This window comes from Hippocampus guttulatus, chromosome 18, assembly GCF_054856545.1.
Source record: "Hippocampus guttulatus isolate MCC_2025c chromosome 18, RoL_Hgut_1.0, whole genome shotgun sequence".
In the NCBI taxonomy this organism is placed as follows: domain Eukaryota; kingdom Metazoa; phylum Chordata; class Actinopteri; order Syngnathiformes; family Syngnathidae; genus Hippocampus; species Hippocampus guttulatus.
Window position 1 is genome coordinate 10444210 of NC_141278.1, and position 21025 is coordinate 10465234.

The 21025-nt window shown below is 47.8% G+C and overlaps 4 protein-coding genes across 9 annotated transcripts; 3 read left to right on the forward strand and 1 right to left on the reverse strand.

Moving 5' to 3' along the window:
- Positions 1-598: 598 nt before the first annotated feature.
- LOC147191177 (gamma-enolase) lies at positions 599-8765 on the forward strand. Of its 2 annotated transcripts, none has more exons than XM_086136619.1 (13): positions 599-764; positions 4384-4472; positions 4758-4853; positions 5126-5184; positions 5253-5322; positions 5422-5555; positions 5716-5807; positions 5879-6009; positions 6228-6425; positions 6523-6724; positions 7708-7816; positions 7907-7965; positions 8232-8765. In XM_086136619.1, exons 2-13 carry the CDS (start codon positions 4388-4390, stop codon positions 8299-8301), a joined length of 1305 nt encoding a protein of 434 aa, XP_085992745.1. In that variant the 5' UTR covers positions 599-764; positions 4384-4387; the 3' UTR covers positions 8302-8765. The 2 variants fall into 2 exon arrangements, with proteins under 2 accessions (XP_085992745.1, XP_085992746.1); XM_086136620.1 differs by having other exon boundaries at positions 601-764; positions 4387-4472.
- A 545-nt stretch (positions 8766-9310) lies between these two features.
- Positions 9311-14086, reverse strand: LOC147191178 (coiled-coil domain-containing protein 106-like). Of its 3 annotated transcripts, none has more exons than XM_086136105.1 (8): positions 13607-14086; positions 13430-13470; positions 12182-12322; positions 11855-12058; positions 11074-11220; positions 10779-10988; positions 10495-10655; positions 9311-9780 (listed from the first exon to the last, which is right to left on the reverse strand). In XM_086136105.1, the coding sequence occupies exons 1-8, from the start codon at positions 13876-13878 to the stop codon at positions 9625-9627; spliced, it is 1332 nt and encodes a 443-aa protein (XP_085992231.1). In that variant the 5' UTR covers positions 13879-14086; the 3' UTR covers positions 9311-9624. The 3 variants fall into 3 exon arrangements, with proteins under 3 accessions (XP_085992231.1, XP_085992233.1, XP_085992232.1); XM_086136107.1 differs by having other exon boundaries at positions 13570-13739; XM_086136106.1 differs by having other exon boundaries at positions 13430-13739.
- A 26-nt stretch (positions 14087-14112) lies between these two features.
- tmem238a (transmembrane protein 238a) lies at positions 14113-15004 on the forward strand. Its single transcript, XM_086136112.1, has 2 exons — positions 14113-14263; positions 14697-15004. The coding sequence occupies exons 1-2, from the start codon at positions 14113-14115 to the stop codon at positions 14858-14860; spliced, it is 315 nt and encodes a 104-aa protein (XP_085992238.1). The 3' UTR covers positions 14861-15004.
- Positions 15005-16775: 1771 nt separating this feature from the next.
- Positions 16776-19843, forward strand: LOC147191180 (recoverin-like). 3 transcript variants are annotated; one of them, XM_086136109.1, is made up of 5 exons: positions 16776-16883; positions 16947-17074; positions 17235-17661; positions 19181-19292; positions 19397-19843. In XM_086136109.1, exons 3-5 carry the CDS (start codon positions 17281-17283, stop codon positions 19480-19482), a joined length of 579 nt encoding a protein of 192 aa, XP_085992235.1. In that variant the 5' UTR covers positions 16776-16883; positions 16947-17074; positions 17235-17280; the 3' UTR covers positions 19483-19843. The 3 variants fall into 3 exon arrangements, with proteins under 3 accessions (XP_085992235.1, XP_085992237.1, XP_085992236.1); XM_086136111.1 differs by having other exon boundaries at positions 16783-16883; positions 17026-17074; XM_086136110.1 differs by having other exon boundaries at positions 16784-16883; positions 16990-17074.
- Positions 19844-21025: the final 1182 nt, after the last annotated feature.

Consider the following 21025-nt stretch of genomic DNA (forward strand, 5'->3'; position numbering starts at 1 on the left):
AAAATCCTTTGAACAGCCACGTGTTTCCTCAAAAGCTTACAAGTCATGCCTTTGGGTGTGTGTGCCTCAGCCGCCTGGGGGCAATATTAAACAAACACACACACACACACACACACGCCAAGAAGTGTATGTCCAGTGATACTGGTAAGTGCTGTCCGAATATCCGTTTTTCGCTGACTAGACACAATATATGACTGCGAGTATTGTGATTTGTCTTTCGACATGCGTTGCCGCACCACTGTGTGTTGCTTGAAGGATTTGTGAAGCCACATCAACAATGACACCCATGAGCCCGTCTGTGGCATTTGTTGGCATGAAGCTAAGCGCTCTTTCGTCAGGCAAATTTCGGCAGTTGTTTTACATATGTAAGGTGTCATTCGACACACACACATTTAGCACAATACTGCAGACACACATTTTACAATATTGCATGAATACCCAACGCACACACATCGCATTGAGTTAGCTGTAACATGAGCAGCACCGTGACTGCTGGTGCGATTGTTTTGGATGGAAGGAGGGAGGATTCTCTCTGCTGGAGGATGGATTATGTAAGACAAGTAAAACAGACCCCACTGCAGAGTACACCCCCAACCTACTCGTCTCGTCCTCTACACCTCAGCCCTATCCCTCCATCATCACATCCTCCTCCCCCTCCATCCCAAACACCCCATCGTCTCCCCCCCCGCCCTGTTTTCCTCGCTGGCTGCTTGTGGGGCTCCAGAAGCATTTCAGGCTCTCGCCAAGACGCGTACGGCAGGCAGGTAACGATGACGTCGCCATCTTTAGTGCTATGCTGCGTGTGTGCGCTCGGATGCATCGACGCTGCAGAAATATCTTGTGTGTGTGTGTGCATTATTCTAGCAAGAGTGTGTGTGGCTCCAGTAATTCTGTCATGGTGAGGGTGTGCGCATCGTTAAAAAAAAAAATAAATAAAGTGTGCGTGAGGACGTGTGTTGACACCGTTGGGGCATCAGAGTTGTCACACGTGAGGGATTTTGCCCATTCTACTTTCATTTCTACTTCGTGTGTGCGCATGTGTTTCTTTCACATCAGTGTGTATATTGCAAAGAAAATGCTTGTCTGTGTGTTCAAGTAGGAATGTCCAAGCATTTGTGTGTGTGTGTGTGTGTGTGTGTGTGTGTGCGTGTGTTCGATGTCAGATCTTCAGTGCGTTCATATTAAATAGCTGTCAGGTGAATGTGTACGTGTGCGCGCACATGACCTGCTTAAATGTAGTGTGTTGTTGGCACTCCGTGCCGGAAGTCAAACGTTCAAATCAATAAATTGATCAGCTTGTAGTCTTAAAATAGGAGTCGATTGTCCACTTGAAACAAATTCAATGAAGGCACGGACGCGCGCGTGCTCCACTTCCCCCTGGCGCGCGGGCGTGCATGTGCCGCATGCCTTCTGTCTCCAAACTAGCCCCTTTAATTATTTATCTCTGGCTCCATTTTAGCTTCCATCTCTCTCGACGACATTTCTGTCTTAATCTGCCTGCCTTATCGTGCGTGAGCCCGGACGGACAGATTAAAAAAAAACAACAAAAAAAAACACGTCACTTGCTGTTATGTGTCATGCGTTCTCAATGAAATAATGGGGAGGGGGGAATCCAACATTCCCCGACAGTGGCTAAAAAATGTCGCCAGTGTGGCTTTACCCAGGATGTGCTGCTGCTAAGTGGCAAGCACTGCGGTCTGTGGAAGGAGGAAGGTGTGGTGATGCGTTCAGGGTCCTCCCACCCTCGCGCCGCGCGGGCTTACGTAACATGCGCCAACGCGCAGGCGAGCAAGCAAGCGAAGGGAAATGAAGGAAAAGGAAGAGACGTCTGAGTGGATTCCAGCAGACAACCAAAGAACTGCGCCAATTCTTTTGGGACGCACTCAGGGGACACTACATTAGGGACTTCACCGATGTGAAATGGAAGGCTCCCGACCCAGATGGGTTCCCCCGGATTAATTTCCTTCACCTCTGTCCAATACCAATCATGAAAATGAGCGCAAGCTATTGTTGCGAAAACAGAGCACAAGTGTTACTCCAACGCCATCCTGATCTAGGTTGAAGTGAGTTGATCGGTTTCATTGATTCAACGGAGCTTTCGTCACAGAGCGCTTTCACAACAGAGGCAAAAAGAGTGCTTTGGCGATATACCGTATTGGCCCGAATATAAGACGACACCGTCTTTTTGCATTGAAATAAGACTGAAAAGGTGGATGTCGTCTTATATTCGGGGTCTAGACATTATAACCATCCACGACGCTAGATGGCGCCAGATACCATTGAAGCGAATGCTGAACTTGACTCCACAGGCCAAAGTGAACCCCTGCCACGAAGAATAAAAATAAAAATAGCGGTAGCACGAAGAAGAAAAATGAAAAATAGCGGAAAGAAGGAAAAGAGAAGAAAATAATAGGAGATAACAGAAAATGGAGAAACGTAGCGACAATCTGGAGAAAAGTGGGTCGAAGATCGGCCAGGTTAACCGGCAGCTGAGGAGAAGTTATGATGTCATTTACATTTCAAAAGCCAGAAGCCATTCATTTATGAATGTGATTGCACTTTAGATTTGAATGAGGCAAAATAACATGCGTTTTCTCTCAAATATACTGTTGTAATCATTTGTTTTAGATGTACTGTAATTATTTTCTATATAAAAATTAACTTGGTGTTCAAAAAGTCTTTTTTTCAAACTTGAGTCTTGAAAAAGAGGGGGTCGTCTTATAATCAGGGCCGTCTTATATTCAGGCCAAGACGATATGTGCCATCTCTGTGGCAAGGAGCAAACGGGAGACGGTTGTATAACATCACTTTGAGGAAATGAGAAGATACTTGCACAGTTCTCCGAAAAAGGCGCGCGTCGTGCTTGCTTCAAGCTGTCACTCCCGGTTGAAGTTAGCTGTAAACACACGAATCAAAGGAATTAAAGCATTGTCCAACCCCCCATTATCTGCACCGCTTATCCTCACTGTTGGCGGAATAAGAATCAAGCCTGTTTTCCTCCATCTCAGGGGTCAGACAAACGGCACTGCTGCCGAGCTGTCGGTTGAAATTGACGTCAACGTTCCCCAACGGGCTCACGTTACAAACGTCACATGACCAAATTCAGCAAATGGGTACATTCCGCATTCCTGGGCGATAAGATAGCACTAAAGTACTACTTTTATTGCTTTGGCTTGAGTGCAAAGACAGCAAAATGTTTTTTGCGAATGTCCAACGGCAAATATGCATGGGTTCCCGTGTAATCGACAATTCCCTGCAGATTCTCCAGATTCTCTGATCCTTTCGATGATACCACAGAGCCTAGATGACGAAATCCCTCAATCTATTGTTTTTTGAAGAACATTCTCCTTAAAAACTCATTCAATCGCAGCCATTTTCACTGGAGCAACCCCCTCAATCCCAGCGTTTTACTGGATTTTGACTGATCTTGCAAGGGCCACAGAATATTTGGTTCTAATGCTATATCAACATGGACCCTACCAAAATAAAGTTTGGACTCGCTTCTTTCAGCAGAAAAAAAATTGCTTCTCTCTTTTTCCATTCTTCAGCAATCGGCACTACAAAATGGCTAAGTTTCATGGAAATGGCGATTCCTGGGCAAAAAAACGGAGAAAAAGAGCATTTTGTAAAAGCATGCATTTCAAGCACATGAGGCACCACTGCCACCTACTGGTCACTTTTTTTACATGATTTACAATGCAAATGGCTTATTCTCATTCGCAGATTGCATCAGACTCTCCTCCTCTCTATGACGCAAAAAAAAAAAAGACTTTGACGTACAAGTACGTCCTTGGTAGGCGGGGCCTAATTTTAAAAAGTACGTCTTGTGGAATGAAAGAGTTAAACTGTTGAACTATTTTCTCACGCAGTTGTTCACCAAGAGGTGAACCTCGCCGCATCTTTGCTTGTGAATGACCGAGCAATTCCTTTCCTCGCCGAACATGGCACCCGCATTTTTCCCAGTTAGCCGGTTCACCCGTTTGATGAGCACGCCCCAACTTTGGCCGTCTTTTCTGCCACCCGGTGCAGCTTTTTTTTCAAACATATTACAGCCGTCAAATTCTAAGTTCATTTGGAGTTTGTTGGCGCTCGCTCAAGTCATCAAACTCCAAATGTCCATCAGGTTTACACTTTAGCACATCTTGTTGTAACGGTGTCTGCTTGGAATAACCATGAGACAGCAGGCAGGTGGGAAGAAATCAAGAAAACAACATTTTGGCCACTTGGGCTTGAAAGGATCACTTCATCAAGCCGCTGTGATGCGAAGTCAGCGGAGCATACACAGGAAGTTGGCTCACCTGTGTCCCCGCGTTCCGTCACGTGACGTTGAGCATGCTGCGCGTTGACGGTAAGTTTGTCTGCTCTCTTCCTGTGCGTCTCCAGCAGGATGTCGATTGTCAGCATCGTGGCCAGGGAAATCCTGGACTCCCGAGGGAATCCCACAGTGGAGGTGGACCTCCGCACCGACAAAGGTGAACCCAACCGCACACTGACATGAAACCAAAAGCAATCCAACATTGAATACTGACCACAACATCTTTAACTCGCTTGATGCTAGCATTTAACGCGACACGCCATAGATGGGCGAATGGCTAATAGCACGGATTTTTGCTTGCACAAAATACGGCTGCGCCAAATCTAGTGTCCTTCCTTGTCCTTCTGTGCTGGTCTGTTGGGAAAGCAGCTTCAAGGTGCATTAGCGCCACCAATGCTTTCAATAACTTACCTACAAGGCAACTTTTCATCTTGCCGCGCAGGAGTCTTTCGCGCGGCGGTTCCCAGTGGCGCATCGACGGGCATCTACGAGGCCTTGGAGCTCAGGGATGGAGACAAGAGCAGATACAAGGGAAAAGGTTAGTGGGCGCACTTCAACACGTCACCAAGAGGGGGCAACCAGGAGCCTCGCTGCAATCTCTCGATTGTGCTTTCATTTCTTGCTATCCTCTCTCGCTGTCCTCGATCTCACCGCGAGCGATGGAGGCAGATGGCCACCCCGCACTGAGTCTGGGGTCTGTCGGGAGATTTTTCTGGCCTCCGTGGTGGCCTCGTGTGGGATTCGCCGCCTGTCTTTGGATTGAAATGAACATGAAAAGTTTGTTTTTCTTCTCTCCCGTGCGCACTTCAGGCGTCCTCAAGGCCGTCGGACACATCAACGGCGCGTTGGGTCCCGCGCTTATCGCCTCTGTGAGTATTACGGTGACTATTGACAACCCTGGTCACATTTCCTGATGTGTGTGTGTGTGTGTGTGAAGGGCATCAGCGTGGTGGAACAAGAGCAGCTGGACAACATAATGATTGAGATGGACGGCACAGACAACAAATGTAAGATTGGTGTGCCGGACTTCTGGACAGTCTTTCTGCGGGCGCAAAGTTTGCACGAGAATGTGACAAATGGCTTCCTGTCATGTGACTGGCCCGCAGCTCAGTTCGGGGCCAATGCCATACTGGGCGTGTCATTGGCCGTCTGCAAGGCGGGCGCCGCCCACAAGGACGTGCCCCTTTACAGACACATCGCCGACCTGGCTGGAAACACGGAAATGGTTTTGCCCGTGCCCGTGAGTCGCAAAATATGGACAAGATGTATACTTGAGCACTCACCTGCTACTCTTGCTCACTTCCTCCTTTTCATTGTCTTTTCCTCCGCTTCCTCACTTGCTCTTGCTCCTCCCCCTCCTATTCCCCATCTACTTTGGCGACGTGCCTTGTCGCGTGCAGGCGTTCAACGTGATCAACGGAGGTTCTCACGCCGGGAACAAGCTGGCCATGCAGGAGTTCATGGTGCTTCCTGTGGGCGCCGAGTCCTTCAAGTAAGACTTTGAAAGACGGAATGTGTGGTTCCGCCCGGCTGACTGTGTGTTTGTTTGCGCTCTTGGTGAAGGGAGGCCTTGAGGATAGGCTCCGAGCTGTACCACACGCTAAAGGGCGTCATCCAGCAGAAGTACGGACAGGATGCCACCAATGTGGGGGACGAGGGAGGATTCGCACCCAACATCCTCGAGAACAGCGAGGGTGAGGATGATGAGAGAGATGCCTTCCATGCCAATGACATTCACGTCAACTGTGTCACCGACAACGTCGACAACAATCGGAAATGATGCCAATGAGGACTTTGTCAATGTCAACGATGCTCATGATGTTGACGTGCATGACGTTGACGTCAAGATCAATTCAGATGATAATACGGGTGACAACAATGACGTTTGTCCCTGTCATTGCGGTGCCACCAGCTTTGGACCTTCTTCAGACCGCCATCGACAAGGCGGGCTTCACGGACAAGGTGGTGGTGGGCATGGACGTGGCCGCCTCAGAGTTCTACCGTGAGGGCAAGTACGACCTGGACTTCAAGTCGCCGCCGGACGCCAAGCGCTACGTCAGCGCAGAGGAGCTGGCCGACATCTACCAGGGCTTTGTCAACAACTACCCGGGTGGGTGGACCCTGACCCAACGAGATTTGCCGGGACTGCTGGAACCCCCCCGCCCCCCACCCGGTGTGACGTGTCTCCACCCTCTGTCCTCCGCCAGTGGTGTCCATCGAGGACCCGTTTGACCAGGACGACTGGGAGGCCTGGACCCGTCTGACGGCCCAGGTTGGCATCCAGGTGGTGGGCGACGACCTGACGGTCACCAATCCCAAGCGCATCGAGAAGGCGGCCGAGGAACGCGCCTGCAACTGCCTGCTGCTCAAAGTCAACCAGATCGGCTCCGTCAGCGAGGCCATACAAGCGTACGCAACACAAACGCAAAAATGGCAACGAGCAACAACAAGAACTCAAACATTAAAAACTAAAGGTCGGGTGTCAAACCAGGGTTTGGCTTTCAAATGAGGCCTTCAAACTTGTCTTATGGTTTCAAACTTCAGTCCAGAGTGAAAGATTTACAGTGCTTGAAGGTTTCAGGCCAGGGCGAGGATTTCAAAGTAGGATTTCAAACTAGTGCTGTCAAGCGATTAAAAAAATTGTGAGATGAATTAATTATGATCTATCTGAAGTTAATTGATCTCATGAATATATATTTTAATCTCATCTGAAAAATGCTGAGAACACCCCCATTTTCATTTTTAAATTCATTACATTACTGAGGCAGATCAAAAGATTGTTATCACCTATAGAAACCATAAAGTTAGAGATTAAAATTTAGATTCACGCGATTAAAAAACATAACGCGCGAAATATGATTGTAATTACATATTCGCAATTAATGCGATCATTTGAAACCTCCATTTCAAACTAGCGTTGAGGTATCCAGCCAAGGTTAGGATCCCAAAGTAGGGTTTTAAACTATAGTTAGCCTTTCAAACCAGAGTTCACCTTTTCACTTCGGCTTTGAATTGGGACAAGAGTTAAGGTTTAATGTTCGCCTTTCAAGGCAGGGTCAGGGTTTCATTGCGGATTGGGATTTCAAACAAGAGTTAGGCTCTCAAGAAAGGGCCTTAAGACAAGGGCTGGCCTCTGAAATTTGGATTTGAAGCCAAGGTTAAGGTTTCAAAGTCGGCTTTCAATGTCAATTGGACTCTCAATCCAAGGTTGGGGTTTTGGCTCCTTTCCAGCCCCAACTTCCCTTGCAAGACATATCATAAACTACAATGTCTTCGAGCTAAACAAAATCAAGATGATGTCTGTTACCTGACTGACGGTCACCGTGGCGATGAAACAAGCAAGATGCCACCACTTCCCATTCCCCTTCTCATGCGAGAGTCGCCCCCTGCAGGTGTAAACTGGCTCAGGCCAATGGCTGGGGCGTCATGGTCAGCCATCGCTCCGGGGAGACCGAGGACACCTTCATCGCAGACCTGGTGGTCGGACTGTGTACCGGACAGGTACGCGCGCACGCATACGCACACGCATGCGCACACGCGCTATCCTCAAAGACTTTCAACTTGACTTGTGCGTGTGTGTGTGTGTTGCAGATAAAGACCGGCGCCCCGTGCAGGTCCGAAAGGTTGGCCAAATACAACCAGCTCATGAGGTCAGTGGCCGCACCTGCAGGCCCACAATCGTTTGCGTCGGCAGGGATGAGGAAGCGTGAGGGAGAGGAGGAGGAGGAGGGAGAATGAAAAAGAGTGAAGCTGCGGGAGGTTCGGTGATCAGATCCAGTTAAAACTTACTTTAGCATTAGCCAGCAAATGCTAATGGCGGGGGGGGGGCACTCGGGCCACACCTGGTGACATCATCAGCAGAACAATTCCCAGAATGCAATTTGCTCCTCACTCCATTCCGTTTTCTTGCCCGCAGAATCGAGGAGGAGCTGGGAGACCAGGCCCGCTTTGCAGGACACAACTTTAGGAACCCCAGCGTCCTGTGAAAATCACACGCACACGCACACACTGAGCCATGTACGAAGGGCAACTCACATGCAAGTTAAAAGCCTCTGCACTGGACTCTTATGACCCAAGGGGGATGATGCTGTATGGACACGTGCGCACCTACGCACACGCTCACAGACACACACGCGCACACACACACCTGCAGGTGGAGTTTAAAAGCCAGACGTGCACTGTTATCGTAGTATTGAAAGAGTAGTTTGAAAAGAAAGTATGAAGACTTCTTCACGGCCGGGATAATCCACTACGCGCTTCTCCTCCTCTTTCCTTTCCCCTGTTCTTATCCACGTGACAGTTGGCGTCAAAGAAACAAAACGAGTTTGCTCTGCGCTCGAATGTCGCGGATGGCCCAGGACTGCCTGTAAGAGATTCAAAGGAACAACGCAAACCATCAGCAGATGGCGTGTCCATGCAAATGTGTGAAATAAAACAATTTACAGCTTGACCCAAACGTGTGTGAGTTTTTCTCCATCAACATTCCGGTCCGGCGTTTAGTCGAACCATCCAGGACCGCTGGCGCCAACTTATTCCCAAGGAACTCTGTTGATGTGAAGTGGGGAATTTCACAAAATCAAAAGTGCATTTGGGAAACAGGAACCAAAAATAGTGTTTGTCAGTTTGAATTTGCTGATTCTAAATATTCAGAAAATTCAGTAAGCGGCAGTTACAGAAGTACCTTTTTTTCCTCGGGTGGGCACTGTACTGTCCTTGTCTGACGGGAAACGCTTTAGGAATGGAAGCAAAATTTCAATCGAATTTTTAACCCAACATGCATTTGCGTCGAAAATCAAATGTATTTCATGTTATCTTTCGAAAAAAACAAAACAAAATATTTGTCGAACTTCAGCATTTAGCACAAGAGGTCAACACCAGGGAAACCCGGCACGAGCCAATTTTCCATTTCACCAACATCCAGCAACGTTTCAGTTTGAATTGAAATTTCGAAAGCACTTCGTCAAAATCAACACATAATGAAACAGTCGAGGTAACTTGTTGCAAAAATGTCAACTTTTATTTGCCCAACATGATGGCAATGACCAGAACAACTTAAGGAGCGTGCAACACGTTTGGCAATCCGACTTCCAAATGTACATGCCGTGTAAACTCGAAGGCATAAATAAAACGGATCTCAAAAGAACTGAGGTCACTTCTTATCCTTTCACTGGGACTTGCCTCCAGAAATGTTGAATAAAGTAGAAAAATAAATAAATGGATAAATAAAGTAGCTTCACGCAACACGCGGAAGTCCATCGAAGTGCACATTTTACTTCTGGTCAAAGGGTCAACTTTGGCTGTGGGGCGCTTCAGTTCCTGAAGCGGTAGGAGATAGGCAGCAGCTTGTGACTTTTCTTCATGGTCTGAACTTTGTCGTGTGTCTGCTCGTCCATGATTTTGTAGCAGCGTCTGGCGTAGTCCAGAAGCTTCTCCTTGGTCGCCTCAAACTCGCCCACTTCGGCCATCTGCGGCAGTCAAAGGAATGAGTGCGTACTGTCACCAAGTATTCAGTCCGGACAGTCCGGTTATGTTTCGTAGATGTATTTATTTCCTCAATTATTTTTACGGTCCAATCATATTTCAGCATGTGTGTGGATGTGTGTTGCTTTAACACAATGAAGTACAGTGAAACTCCTCTACAACGAAACCTACATGGGCGAAAATACCCCCCTGGTCCCTCACCTAGAACCTGTTTGCCATGGGTGACCCTGCCAGGGGCAGAAAGCCCGAGACAACTTAGCTCCTAGGATCATTGGGACACACAAACCCCTCCACCACGGTAAGGTGACGGCTCACGGAGGGGACTTATGCACTATCGGAATAAAAATTAAGAGTACACATACGTTTGTGTGTGCGTGTACACAAAAGTTTGTGTGTGTTTACATCTGAGATCAAATTTGCTGCAGTGAAAAAACCCCTGTTGTGAAAACTATCTTGCTGCAAAATTGATTTCTTTGTAGAGGAGTTCCACTGTACTGACCACATCATTTCAAATCCAAATATTGTCAGTTGTCAAATAAATATTGAACATTGTTTTCATGTTCTCGTCTTATTTTATCAAGTCGGTTTAACTGTGATGTGACGACAATCGTCCGCTCAAGAGGCCCGTGTAGCAAACGCGCGGCCCGCCACCGAAGAACATTAGGAAAAAAAAAAAAAAAGAAAGAAAGAACTGAGACCTTGTCTGGCGCCACCAGCAGGAGCTCGGCAATGGGGGATGTGGAAGCCATGGTGTTACGGTCCACCCCGTGGATCTGGAAAGCTCGGGACATGCTTCTCACACGCTGGTAGGTGGTCAGGATCTTCTTGTAGCGGATCAAAACACCGTCCGGGTCTTTGACTGCGAGGGAGTTCAGTTGTTTGGGGTCACACATCAAGAACCGGATGTTGACCAGAAGCTTTGAATTGATATTCTTCTCCACTTTTGAAGCCCGGATGCCATGCTGATGCCTTGAGCTCTCACCTCTCTGCCTCTCCCTGCCGTGGGTGATGCGAAAGATCCTCCTCATCTTCATCCTGGGCTCGCCGGCTCGCCCGCGGCCCTTCTTCTTGATGTTGGCCTCCACCAAGGTGTCCTCCTCTTCGTCGTCCTCTTCCTGCTCGTCCTCCTGCTCCTCGAAGTACTCGTCGTCCGTGTAGAAGTTTTGCTCCTCCAGGTGAAACTCTTGCATGACTGCAGTCAGGAAAATTCACTGTACCGTTGTACATCAACAGATCCACCAAAACTTTTTTTTTTTTATCCGTCATATGTTCCTCACCAGGGATGGCAGTTCCATGGTGTGGCCGCTGTCCGGGTCCTTGCAGGCGTTTCAGGGTCATTCTGGAGCGGGTGGTCATAGGTGAGGGGGGGCGAGTGGGGCTGGCAGGCTGCATCTTCACACCACGCGGGTCCCCGCCACAACACTCTGACAATTAAAAAAATGACTTTGCCACAAAACTACATTTTCAATTGGATTTTTGTTGCCTTAAAAGGGGAAGTCAAGTCAACCGTTTTCGTGACAATAACATGTTCCATGTATTCAATTTTGCAACTCGCTGTTAACCAAAAGTTACATCACAGTTGCTCGGCGCTCAAGTCTCGACCAAGCACGGCTCAGTTTAGCAAACCCAGAAAACTGATGAGCTGTGATTGGTTGTTACCTGAGCTCTTAGGCACTGTGATGTCATTTTCAGTCGACGGCAATTGCAAAATGGTGCCTGGATACACAATGTTTCATTCCCTTTTCTTTGATATGTCAGCAGTAGAATACACTCCAACTGGGAGCGACATACTACTTGAACCAAGCACGCTTGGTTTCTTATTTGGAGAGCCCCCCCTCCCCGCGCCACATTTTCCTCACAGTCAGCTGATACAATCTGATTCCCTCATATTGTGGCTGTCTTTCCAAAGCAGTGACCAAATGTCTAAATTGTCAATAGTTACAAATAGCTTGTCTCTGTTTGCAGCCACGTTGTTAGCAAACTGTTAAGTGATACACAACAATACACGGATACGAGAAACGCATAAAAGGCGCAGCTCAAGGTGAAGGTGCGACAAACCCCCTCGCTCATCCTCCAGCCCCCGCATGCCGACGATGAGGCGGTCCAGCTGGCAGCGCAGGAAGTTGCGCTCTTCCTCGAGCTCCTCGATGCGCTTCTGCAGCCAGGCGTTCTTCTCCAGCGCCACGTAGAGGTGAGCCCGCAGGTTGGACACCAGGATGAAGGGGCTGTACTGAGAAGGGGGCGCCTCCTGCATGCTGGGATCTAACAACAAAGAGCATCTGGTTAGAGTGATGCGGGAGAAAGACGACAGGCTTTTATTTCGATCCCAGAGATTGAGCCGAATCATTCCCGTTTTGTCATTTTTGTTCACTGCGAGATCCGTACCGTCCGGCATTTGTTGGCCGGGTTGGTCGGAGGTGAGACTCTCCATGTCCTCCTTGATGAGGAAACACACCTCGTAACACTCTGGGTACAAACCTCCTCCTCCTTCTCCTTCTTCTCCTGCTGCAGTCGCCATGTCATGAGCTGATAACATGAAACAGAACAAAACACTAGTCTAAATAACAAGTAACTTGTATGGACACACTCTCACCGGATCCCTAATTTCATATCGAGATTCTTAATATTTTGCGTACATTACATAGCCACACGATACAGTGAATAGGACTCAGTATGTCACAGTACAAACGCACACCACTGCAAATTACAACGGCAATTCTAAACATATCGTTACACGATCATATCAGTCACATGTGAACATTATTATTTTGTATCGACGACGTGAAGATTAACAGTGGAGTAACAGTAATTCTGAGTGAATTGCTCCAAAGTCAGTTGTGCTTTAGTCTGCTCAATAAACATCCGAAATGATGGAAATAACAAGAGTTATGAAATAAAATAAGATAAAATAAAAACAAAGTCTTGCTAAGCTGTAATCATCATGGGGAAGATCACAAAATGCTGCTCATTGCTTAACAACTATTTATAAAACAAACAAAAAAAAAGAACTGTCATTTACTGATATAATACTCAAGTTATCCCTATAACCTCATTGTCATTTTAAAGGCATTAATGAAACAAATTCGACACTTGACAAGTTTAACATGGGAGCGATTTGATTTCGTGTGTGTGTGTGTACACTGTCCATTTTCTAAGGTTGACCCAACGAGTAGTTTTATATATCAACTCTTTCACCTGGTACTGTCGATAACCTGAGAATGGCCCAAGTAACAGACATAAACTGTGGCACCTGGCGCAGTCTATTACCTGAGACAAACCAAAAGTAGCGGGCATATAAACACCCAGCAATTTCTAATACATGTGATTGACATAAGTAGTAGGCAAATAACTGTCTAATACTCGGATCGACCCGGGAAGAGGGCATTTCAACGCTTCCACTTGCACGTGTCCGTTACCCGAGTCTGATATCGGACAACGAAAAAATCAGTAAAGGAGTCATAACACAAATCATTCCTGTGCGTTTTTTGAGAAAAGGAAACAAAAAAAAGTACATTCAATAAAAAATAAGTGACAGAAGATTCTGGCTCTCCTCTATAGGCGACATTCTTGCTCGTGAAACATTTTGAAACGCATCTCGCAGTTTGTCGGCCATGAAAAGTTTCGGGCCGTTACCTGGCATGCTCGCATCGTCCGAGTTGCTCGCTGGATTCATCCTGCAAACGGAGCACATAAAGACACTTTGGCGTTCACCTTGTCGCCCGATAAGTCGAGGGAAACTTTGAGGTTTATTCTTCTGTAATACGACCAATTACTTGATTATAAGAAGTCCCGACAGGTGGTCAGACTCACGGGCATGCGCAGTACACCATTACGGCTCCTGCCTCAAGTACCCGGATGCTCATTGTGCTCGTCGACGTGTTGACGCACCCCGCATGCAAAAAGTGGGGTGACGTCACATATGGGCGGGGTGCAGGTAAAAAAATGCGGAAGTGAAGAAAGTTAAGTGAGAACAAAAACAAAAAGAAAGTGGTTCGAAATGCTCTCAAGGAAAGATTAAAGACGTTAAAAGGAAGGATTTGATACCGTGCAAATATAAAAAGTAAGTCCCATTGGTGTGTCATGATCTTTTACACATTTTGCGTTTCTGGTCTAACTTGGATGCATGTAACTCCAGACCGCTTTTCAAAAACTCGTCGCTCAAATCTATGAGTGTGTGTTTGCTGCATAAGCCTCTATGTTGCTTACTTCACCTCTATGTTGAAGGCCTTACGAATCGTTGACATGACTTTGGCGTCCAAAAATATTTTTAATTTAATTTCTGCAAGGCTGCTCATTCACCTGCAAAATCAGCCATCATGGGCCTGTGTGACGGCCTGTCCCACTGCAAACTGGCTCTGGCCATCGCCGTGCTCATGGACGTGCTGGGGGGCACCGTCCTGCTACTGGGGGTCTTCGCCCCTCTGGAAGTGAAAGGACGAGACTTTGGCGACCTTCTTGTCTACACTGGTATACGCGCGCACACCTTGCAGAGTCCAGGAATGGACTCTCCATCACAGCCACTTGATCATTGAATTGAAGCATTTTTTCCCCACTAAAGCTTAAAAACACTGATTCATAAGAATTTTGAAAAGTACATTCTGTATGTCAGTGACATGTGATGTATATTGAGGAAAATAGAAGCGGGTGAAGGAGGGTCGGGCGGGGGCGGGGGCAGACCTTAGGGCAACCTGGTGGGCATAAGTTTCCCAGCAGATAAGTCTCTGGGGTGGGAAACATTTTGAGCAGCACTGGGCCCTGTGTGGCGGCAAAAACAAAACAAAACCAAAAAATGTCTGGTGGTTCTGACAGTCTTGGCCATGATGACCGAAGAGGCACATTTCAAGTCCAAAATGAGCGTTTTGCGCAACAAGAAAAAAACTGTAACCTGTGTTGTGCACAGGCGCTCTGTTGGTGGTGCTGTCGCTGGGCGGCTGGGTGCTGTGGTACAGCGGAAACATCGAAGGCCTGACGTCCCAAAAGGAGCTGGGACACGTCGGCAGCGCCGTGGACCGCCTGGCTCGCAATCTCAGCCGCAAGATCCGCACGTACAGAATCAACCGCTGAGCCCCGGGAGGAGCCGGCGCTCATTGTCGGCAGCTTGTCCGAAACGTTTCACTTTCTCTCCATGTGGATGTTTGTACAATTCCGTATTGTCACTCGTTGGTCCCTCCTTACATTTCAATAAAGCTAGAAAAAGAAAATCTACAAGTGTCGACAGTCATTGCATGGGACAGCAAGCTTGCCGTCACGTTTGAGAACAACATTCGGCTTTCCATGAATCGCACTTAAATGCTGATCTTTGTGAAGGCAGCCCGTGAGCCTCCACTAATTTTCATTCCAGGGACGTCCTTAATTTCGGGCCTTTGGGGGAAGGTGGACTCCTTGGGTGGAGCATCCGGAGAGCAAAGTACTCGGGTTGCGATGTCGACCGTCACTCACGGAGAACGGATGTGTGAATCGGTTCCTCTGAGCTTGCGTGCACCGGTACGGCATTTGGGTGCGCTGCTGGCCTCACCGTACACACACTAGAAATATTTGCAAGAACCGCCCCCTGTGATCTTCACGCCGTTAGTATACAAGTAAACTTAATTTCTGCTAAAGACGAAACATTACAATAAATTCATATGGGGGGGGGGGAGATGTTATGAGAAGAAATGAGTGTTCTATTCGTAAATCTTTAGAAGAATAAAGCTATTTTCTCGGGATAAAAATGTCTAATTTTACACGGAAAAAGTGAGATTTTTCTAAGATAAAATATGGGGGGTAGGGGGGGTGTACTTTTGACAAAGTGAAATGACAAGTTTATGGTGGCTCACGGACCCCCAGTTGTCCTTGGGGTCCGGCATAAGATCCGGCGGTGTTCACAAAGTACGGATCCACGACAGGAAAAGAGAAGGGCGAGGGAGGAGTCTTGTCTTTTTTTCTTTCTTCTTGCTCGTCCTCCCTGAGCACTTGTTACCATGGTGATCAAGGGTCACGCTCATCCGTGTGACGACAATGAGCTTGAACTTTGCCTCTAAAAATAGATCCCTTCAAGTCTGGTCAAGGGGATTTGATGACATTGGAAGGGCCACTACTTTCCGTTGCCTTTTCTGCCGTTGCTTTTGTTCCGCTGCCAAATCCTCTTGAGGCCGCCTCAACTCGCCACCTTGGCTGCCTGACACCGTCGCTAATCTCTCCACCCCCTTTTCAATCACAGGATTCCCTCTCCCATAAACAAGCACGGACATGCACGGACTGATTTTTCAGGTGTCCGTACTGAATTCGGGGATCGATTTTTCGGAGGACTTTTTCCATTGACCCCCCCTACCTACACTACCGGAACTGATATCTGGTCCGTTCTACTCCTTATTTTGCCAAAATGGGCCGTTCAAGCAACCAATCAGAGAAAGAAGGCGCAACTGAAGAGGTGCCTATCATTTTCCGTGCAGTCGTGGGCACCCATCCCCACATCTTGTAAAGAAAAGTTGCAGTGTCCATATCTCGCTTGAGCCAATGTTGATTTTACACCCGCTGCCACTGTCCTCCCGCATCCCCGAATAAACACACGGCCTCACTCAAGTTCATGTGTGATACGCTAAGTCGCATGAGACAAATGAGCGTGGTGGGTGAAGTCGAAAGAGAAGTGGAGGAAAAAAAAAAAAAGAGAAGCAGAGTTTGAGGGGGGGGGGGGGGGGCTGGTGAGCACTGGTGAGGGTCCCAGCTGGTTGGGCAAAGGGCCAAGGGGAGGCCTCCTTGGTACTTGGTGGCTCCACCGGTGAGGTGGGAGGCAAAGAAAGGGAAAAAGACAATGTCGAGTTGACGTTTTGAAACTGCCACTTTGTCATGTAGCAGAACAGAAATTTTAAATTAGAAGTGTGTGGGGGGGGGGGGGGTTCATCCGGCAAGAACTCAAAATCATCACAGTGCGCGTGCGTGCGTGCGTGTTGGGACTCACGTGGGCTCTCCTGTGCAGGCTCCTCCTCAGGGTGACGCTGTTTAATTGACTAATCCCAGCAGGTGAAGGCGGATTTCCTCGGCGGACGCCAGACTAAATATTCCCGTCGGTACCGCACGGATCTGTTGCTTGCTCACACAGACAACACAGGTAAGACATCAAATCCCGAACGATGGAAAAACAATTTGCCAGAAAAATTTTCATCCATTTCAGTGACATCAAGTTTGATCAATCTAATGACGGATGCTCCTTCCAGAATCTTCTCCTCCATTAACTGACTTTTTTTGGCAAGGCTCCCAGATCATAACCTGCTCCTTGGTGGCAATCATCATCAACCAGAGGTGCGGGGGGTCGGGGGGGGGGGGACTCGAATCACATCGCTTGACTTGAGGTAGACTTCAGCCGCTAAGTTTAGGACCTGTCGAAAGCTTGTTAGAGACTCGACTATACCCGAACTGCCTTTTCACATTTGAAAATTTGGATGATTTTTTTTTTCTTTAGACAATAAAAAGGTGAACCTAGCGAGGTTCCTTCCACATCATCAGTCATGGGCAACTCCAAGAGCAGCGCCGTGTCCAAGGAAATCCTGGAGGACTTGAAGCTCCACACCAAATTCTCCGAGACAGAGATCACGCAGTGGTACGAGAACTTCAAGAGGCAGTGTCCCAGCGGTCGTCTCACCAAGGAGGAGTTCCAGTCCATCTACAGCAAGTTCTTCCCGGACAGCGACGGCAACACGTACGCGCAGCACGTCTTCCGATCCTTTGACACGAACGACGACGGCACCCTGGACTTCAAGGAGTACATCATTGCCCTGCACATGACGTCCACCGGGAAGACCACCAGGAAGCTTGAGTGGGCCTTCTCGCTCTTTGACGTCGACAAGAACGGATACATCACCAAGTCCGAAGTCAAGGAAATTTGCACGGTAAGTTTTGGCGGTAGCGAAAAGGTGCAATTGATTGACACCCCCCCACCCAAAAACAACTGCTTGTAAATGCCACATGATGGCAGCAAAACACTATTTGGCTCGAAATGAAACTCCTCCAATTACTTCAACACAGTTGCTTGACACCAAGATGGTTCCTTCGCCCGTTGATGTGCCCTATTCAATCTAATGACGTGATGGCAAACCGAGAGGAGCTAGTTTGCGGATTCGCACTGGCAGAAAAGTAGCAGGAAACAGTCTGCAAGTTGCACGCGAGGGAGAACTGCCACCGCCAAGCACACGGCTGATTCATGTACAACAAAAGGGCTCGGGGGGGGGTGGACGTTGTTCGAGAGCTGGTGCGAAGGCCTGACTGTGTTGGGACGGACGGAGATGGCATCTGCGTGCGTGTGGAACTTCCGAGCGTGATTGAAGTGATGAGGAGAAGGATTAAGACTTGAATTGGTCCCAATAAACACATTAAGCCAGCGAGGCTCCTTAAGGTCACCTGGAAAGCTCGCTCTGCCGTGTCCTCGTCACCAAAGCCACACTTGCAGGCAGGAGGACTCAAAACCAATCACCAGGGGGCTTCCAATCAAAGTCTAGCCATCTGAATGGCGTCCTCCCGCGTGTGACCGAGGTCGCACGTGCCGAGTCCATCCCTCACAAATAATTATCAGGTCATACATGTAAATGCGAACTCTTTGATTTTAATAATAATAATAATAATAGATTTTATTTATAAGCGCCTTTCAAGACACCCAAGGACACTTTACAATAACAAATAACACAAAACAATACGGGTTGAGCAGCGGCAGCCAAAACGCGCCAGCGTTCACTCAACCCGAAAGTCAGAAAGAAACAAGGGAGGGAGAGGGGGAGAAAGTTTACTATATATTTTAAACCTCATCTATCAACTAACCGTCCTTTAAAAAATGAGACAGAGAGAGAGAGAGAGAGAGATCGATATCGCATTGATGTTTTCGCACCACAGGACCACCAAGTCATTGCGACAAGTCGGTGTTTGATCATTGGCTTTCGTTTCAGGTGTGAATGTTTGCTATTTCAAGTTAGCCACACTTGAATTTGAGTGATGAAAGTTGATCTGACGGCAGAACAAAAGACGTCCGGCAGAGGTTGCCTGAAGAGCACATCTGGTAATCATTTGTTAAGCCGCTCGGCGGCTTCTGGCTACGCTGTCGGATTACGCGGGTGACAAAAATATTGTAAGCGCTGCCATTTTGAGAGATTTTCAGCCTCCGACTGTCACAACATCAGCGACACTGGATTCTTATTTTAGTGCTTCGATGGCTGTTATGATGATGACGACGACGACGGGAATGGTGCGACACCAGGGCGAGGGGTGCACGTGTACTGTAACCCCTGTCAGAAATCGGTGTAGATCCTTAGCATTTCATTTGCTATTTTAGAATTGTATCGCTCAAGCCCCCCTTTAGCCCCGGTAGAGCAAAAATTTTGGAGCCGTACCTGGATGATCATGCCTGTGTGTGTGTTGCAGGCCATTTATAAGCTGATTCCCAAAGACGAGGTGCCCAGACTTCCCTCTGATGAGAACACAGCAGAAAAAAGGGCTGAAAAACTCTGGAAGTTCTTTGACAAGGGAGAAAACGGTGAAGGGAAAACAAAAGCAACCTCAATGGGGTGTCGGGGGGCGGGGGGGGGGGGGGGGCTGCATGGGCCGAGGATGTGACATCGTGCCGTGTGTGTGTTTCAGAGCGTGTGGCAGAGGGTGAGTTCATCCAAGGGGTTCTGGACAACGAGGAGGCCTTGCGCTTGATTCAGTACCAGCCCCCCAAGTAACAACCTCCCTGTCTCCACAAACGCAGCAGCGGTTCTCGAAGTGGGCTGCCGGCCTCCAAGGGGGTCCACCAGCCGTAGCTTTAATTTGCAATAAATGGTTACGTCATACATATATATGCATAGACACATGTATTTTGTATGAACACACACACACACACATTTATAAATGAATGCAAATGAAGACGGACATCGTGCAGCAATGACTCCACCCTCTCTTAGCTTTGGTCCAATGAAAAGCTGCGATATAAGTGTGACATCATCATCATTACACCATCACTGCAACAGCCTCGGAATGAATTAAGTTGTATGTTTTCAGACAAAATGTTTTTTCCCCCTATTAAAATAGTGCCCTCTCTCTCTCTCTGTCTCTGAGTGAATAAAGTGGTCTTTTCCAGAATAAAAATCAGATGATTACAGGAAGAAAGGGCACTTCCTGTTTCTTTTCGTGTGTAGTTTTGCTTCTCAGCCGCAGCCAATGTTCTCTCCTTGTTGGTTTCTCGAGCGACATGACAGCGCTACGATTTCACTCGTACTTTCGTTCGGGTCACGCCAATGATCCTATGCGGCCACATTATTAGGTATAGCGGTTTGCAATTTTTTCTGTCCTCGTTTTGAGCTCATCCTCTGGAGGATATTTTCTCTTTGGCCTATATGTCACAAAGTAATTGTTATGAGTTTTACGACAGAGATATATTCCGTTGCGTATGCTGGCTCCAAACGCACCGGCATACTGTGCCTCGTTTATTCATCCATGGAAAAAGGAAAAAGCTCTTCCTACTATTGTGGCCAATGTTTCTCCCATATTTTCATTTATTGCCAAGTAGCATGCCTAGAAATATTTTGAAGGGTTTGAAAGGGCCGAATCTGACGGCTTTGTGTCTCTTGTCTTGGTTGCTCGACACTGGCCTGTGGTGATGTTTGCGTCGCACAAGGAAAAAAATTCAAGTGATTCAAAGCGAGACCTGCTTTCCGTTCCCATCTGCCATCCTTGTTGTCCCGAACCCTCCTCCTCCTCCCATGACATCAATGCTCCCACTTTTCTCTTGTGATTACAGACCACATCGCGACCTTGTTGCTCTGTCAATCAGCCGCTCGCTTTGTGCAGATTATTTGTGTAATCTTGTGCAGAGCATCTGTCTCAGGTCGAAAGCCTCCATTCTTTGCTCCTGCCCTCATTAAACATGGCGACTCAATCCGCAACTTTACACGACGAGGGCTTTTGGGCATGCTGGCCCTTTAAGGGAAAACATTCAACGCAAAATCCACTTGGGAAGGCCGGAGCCTCGTTTTGAACCCCCAACCTGAAGCGCTAACCACTCACCCGCCAGGATGACGTCTCTTGAGCCCAACTGGCAAAACGCCTGCCACAGGAGGGAAACTGTTGGCACGAAGAATACCAGAAGTTAGAGCGATCAGTATTTCTCATTAGTAGCTACAATCATATCTATAATTTGGTTATTCGACCCAATTCATGAGACAGCAAGAGAATTCACTTAGTGCGGGTGTCGGCAACACGCGGCTCCAGAGCCGCATGCGGCTCTTT

What these genes read in the sequence shown, in the direction of transcription:
- LOC147191178 (XM_086136105.1), bottom strand. Translation starts at nt 13,878, where the DNA reads ATGACACACCAATGGGACTTACTTTTTATATTTGCACGGTATCAAATC. An exon ending in GCTGGAGGATGAGCGAGGGG is followed by an intron (nt 11,221 to 11,854) that starts GTTTGTCGCACC and finishes TTTAATTGTCAG; the next exon opens with AGTGTTGTGGCGGGGACCCG. An exon ending in CCATGGAACTGCCATCCCTG is followed by an intron (nt 10,989 to 11,073) that starts GTGAGGAACATA and finishes TCCTGACTGCAG; the next exon opens with TCATGCAAGAGTTTCACCTG.
- LOC147191180 (XM_086136109.1), top strand. Translation starts at nt 17,281, where the DNA reads ATGGGCAACTCCAAGAGCAGCGCCGTGTCCAAGGAAATCCTGGAGGAC. An exon ending in AAGTCAAGGAAATTTGCACG is followed by an intron (nt 17,662 to 19,180) that starts GTAAGTTTTGGC and finishes TGTGTGTTGCAG; the next exon opens with GCCATTTATAAGCTGATTCC. An exon ending in CTTTGACAAGGGAGAAAACG is followed by an intron (nt 19,293 to 19,396) that starts GTGAAGGGAAAA and finishes TGTGTGTTTCAG; the next exon opens with AGCGTGTGGCAGAGGGTGAG.
- LOC147191177 (XM_086136619.1), top strand. Translation starts at nt 4,388, where the DNA reads ATGTCGATTGTCAGCATCGTGGCCAGGGAAATCCTGGACTCCCGAGGG. An exon ending in CTTTGTCAACAACTACCCGG is followed by an intron (nt 6,426 to 6,522) that starts GTGGGTGGACCC and finishes GTCCTCCGCCAG; the next exon opens with TGGTGTCCATCGAGGACCCG. An exon ending in GTCAGCGAGGCCATACAAGC is followed by an intron (nt 6,725 to 7,707) that starts GTACGCAACACA and finishes CGCCCCCTGCAG; the next exon opens with GTGTAAACTGGCTCAGGCCA.
- tmem238a (XM_086136112.1), top strand. Translation starts at nt 14,113, where the DNA reads ATGGGCCTGTGTGACGGCCTGTCCCACTGCAAACTGGCTCTGGCCATC. An exon ending in CGACCTTCTTGTCTACACTG is followed by an intron (nt 14,264 to 14,696) that starts GTATACGCGCGC and finishes TGTTGTGCACAG; the next exon opens with GCGCTCTGTTGGTGGTGCTG.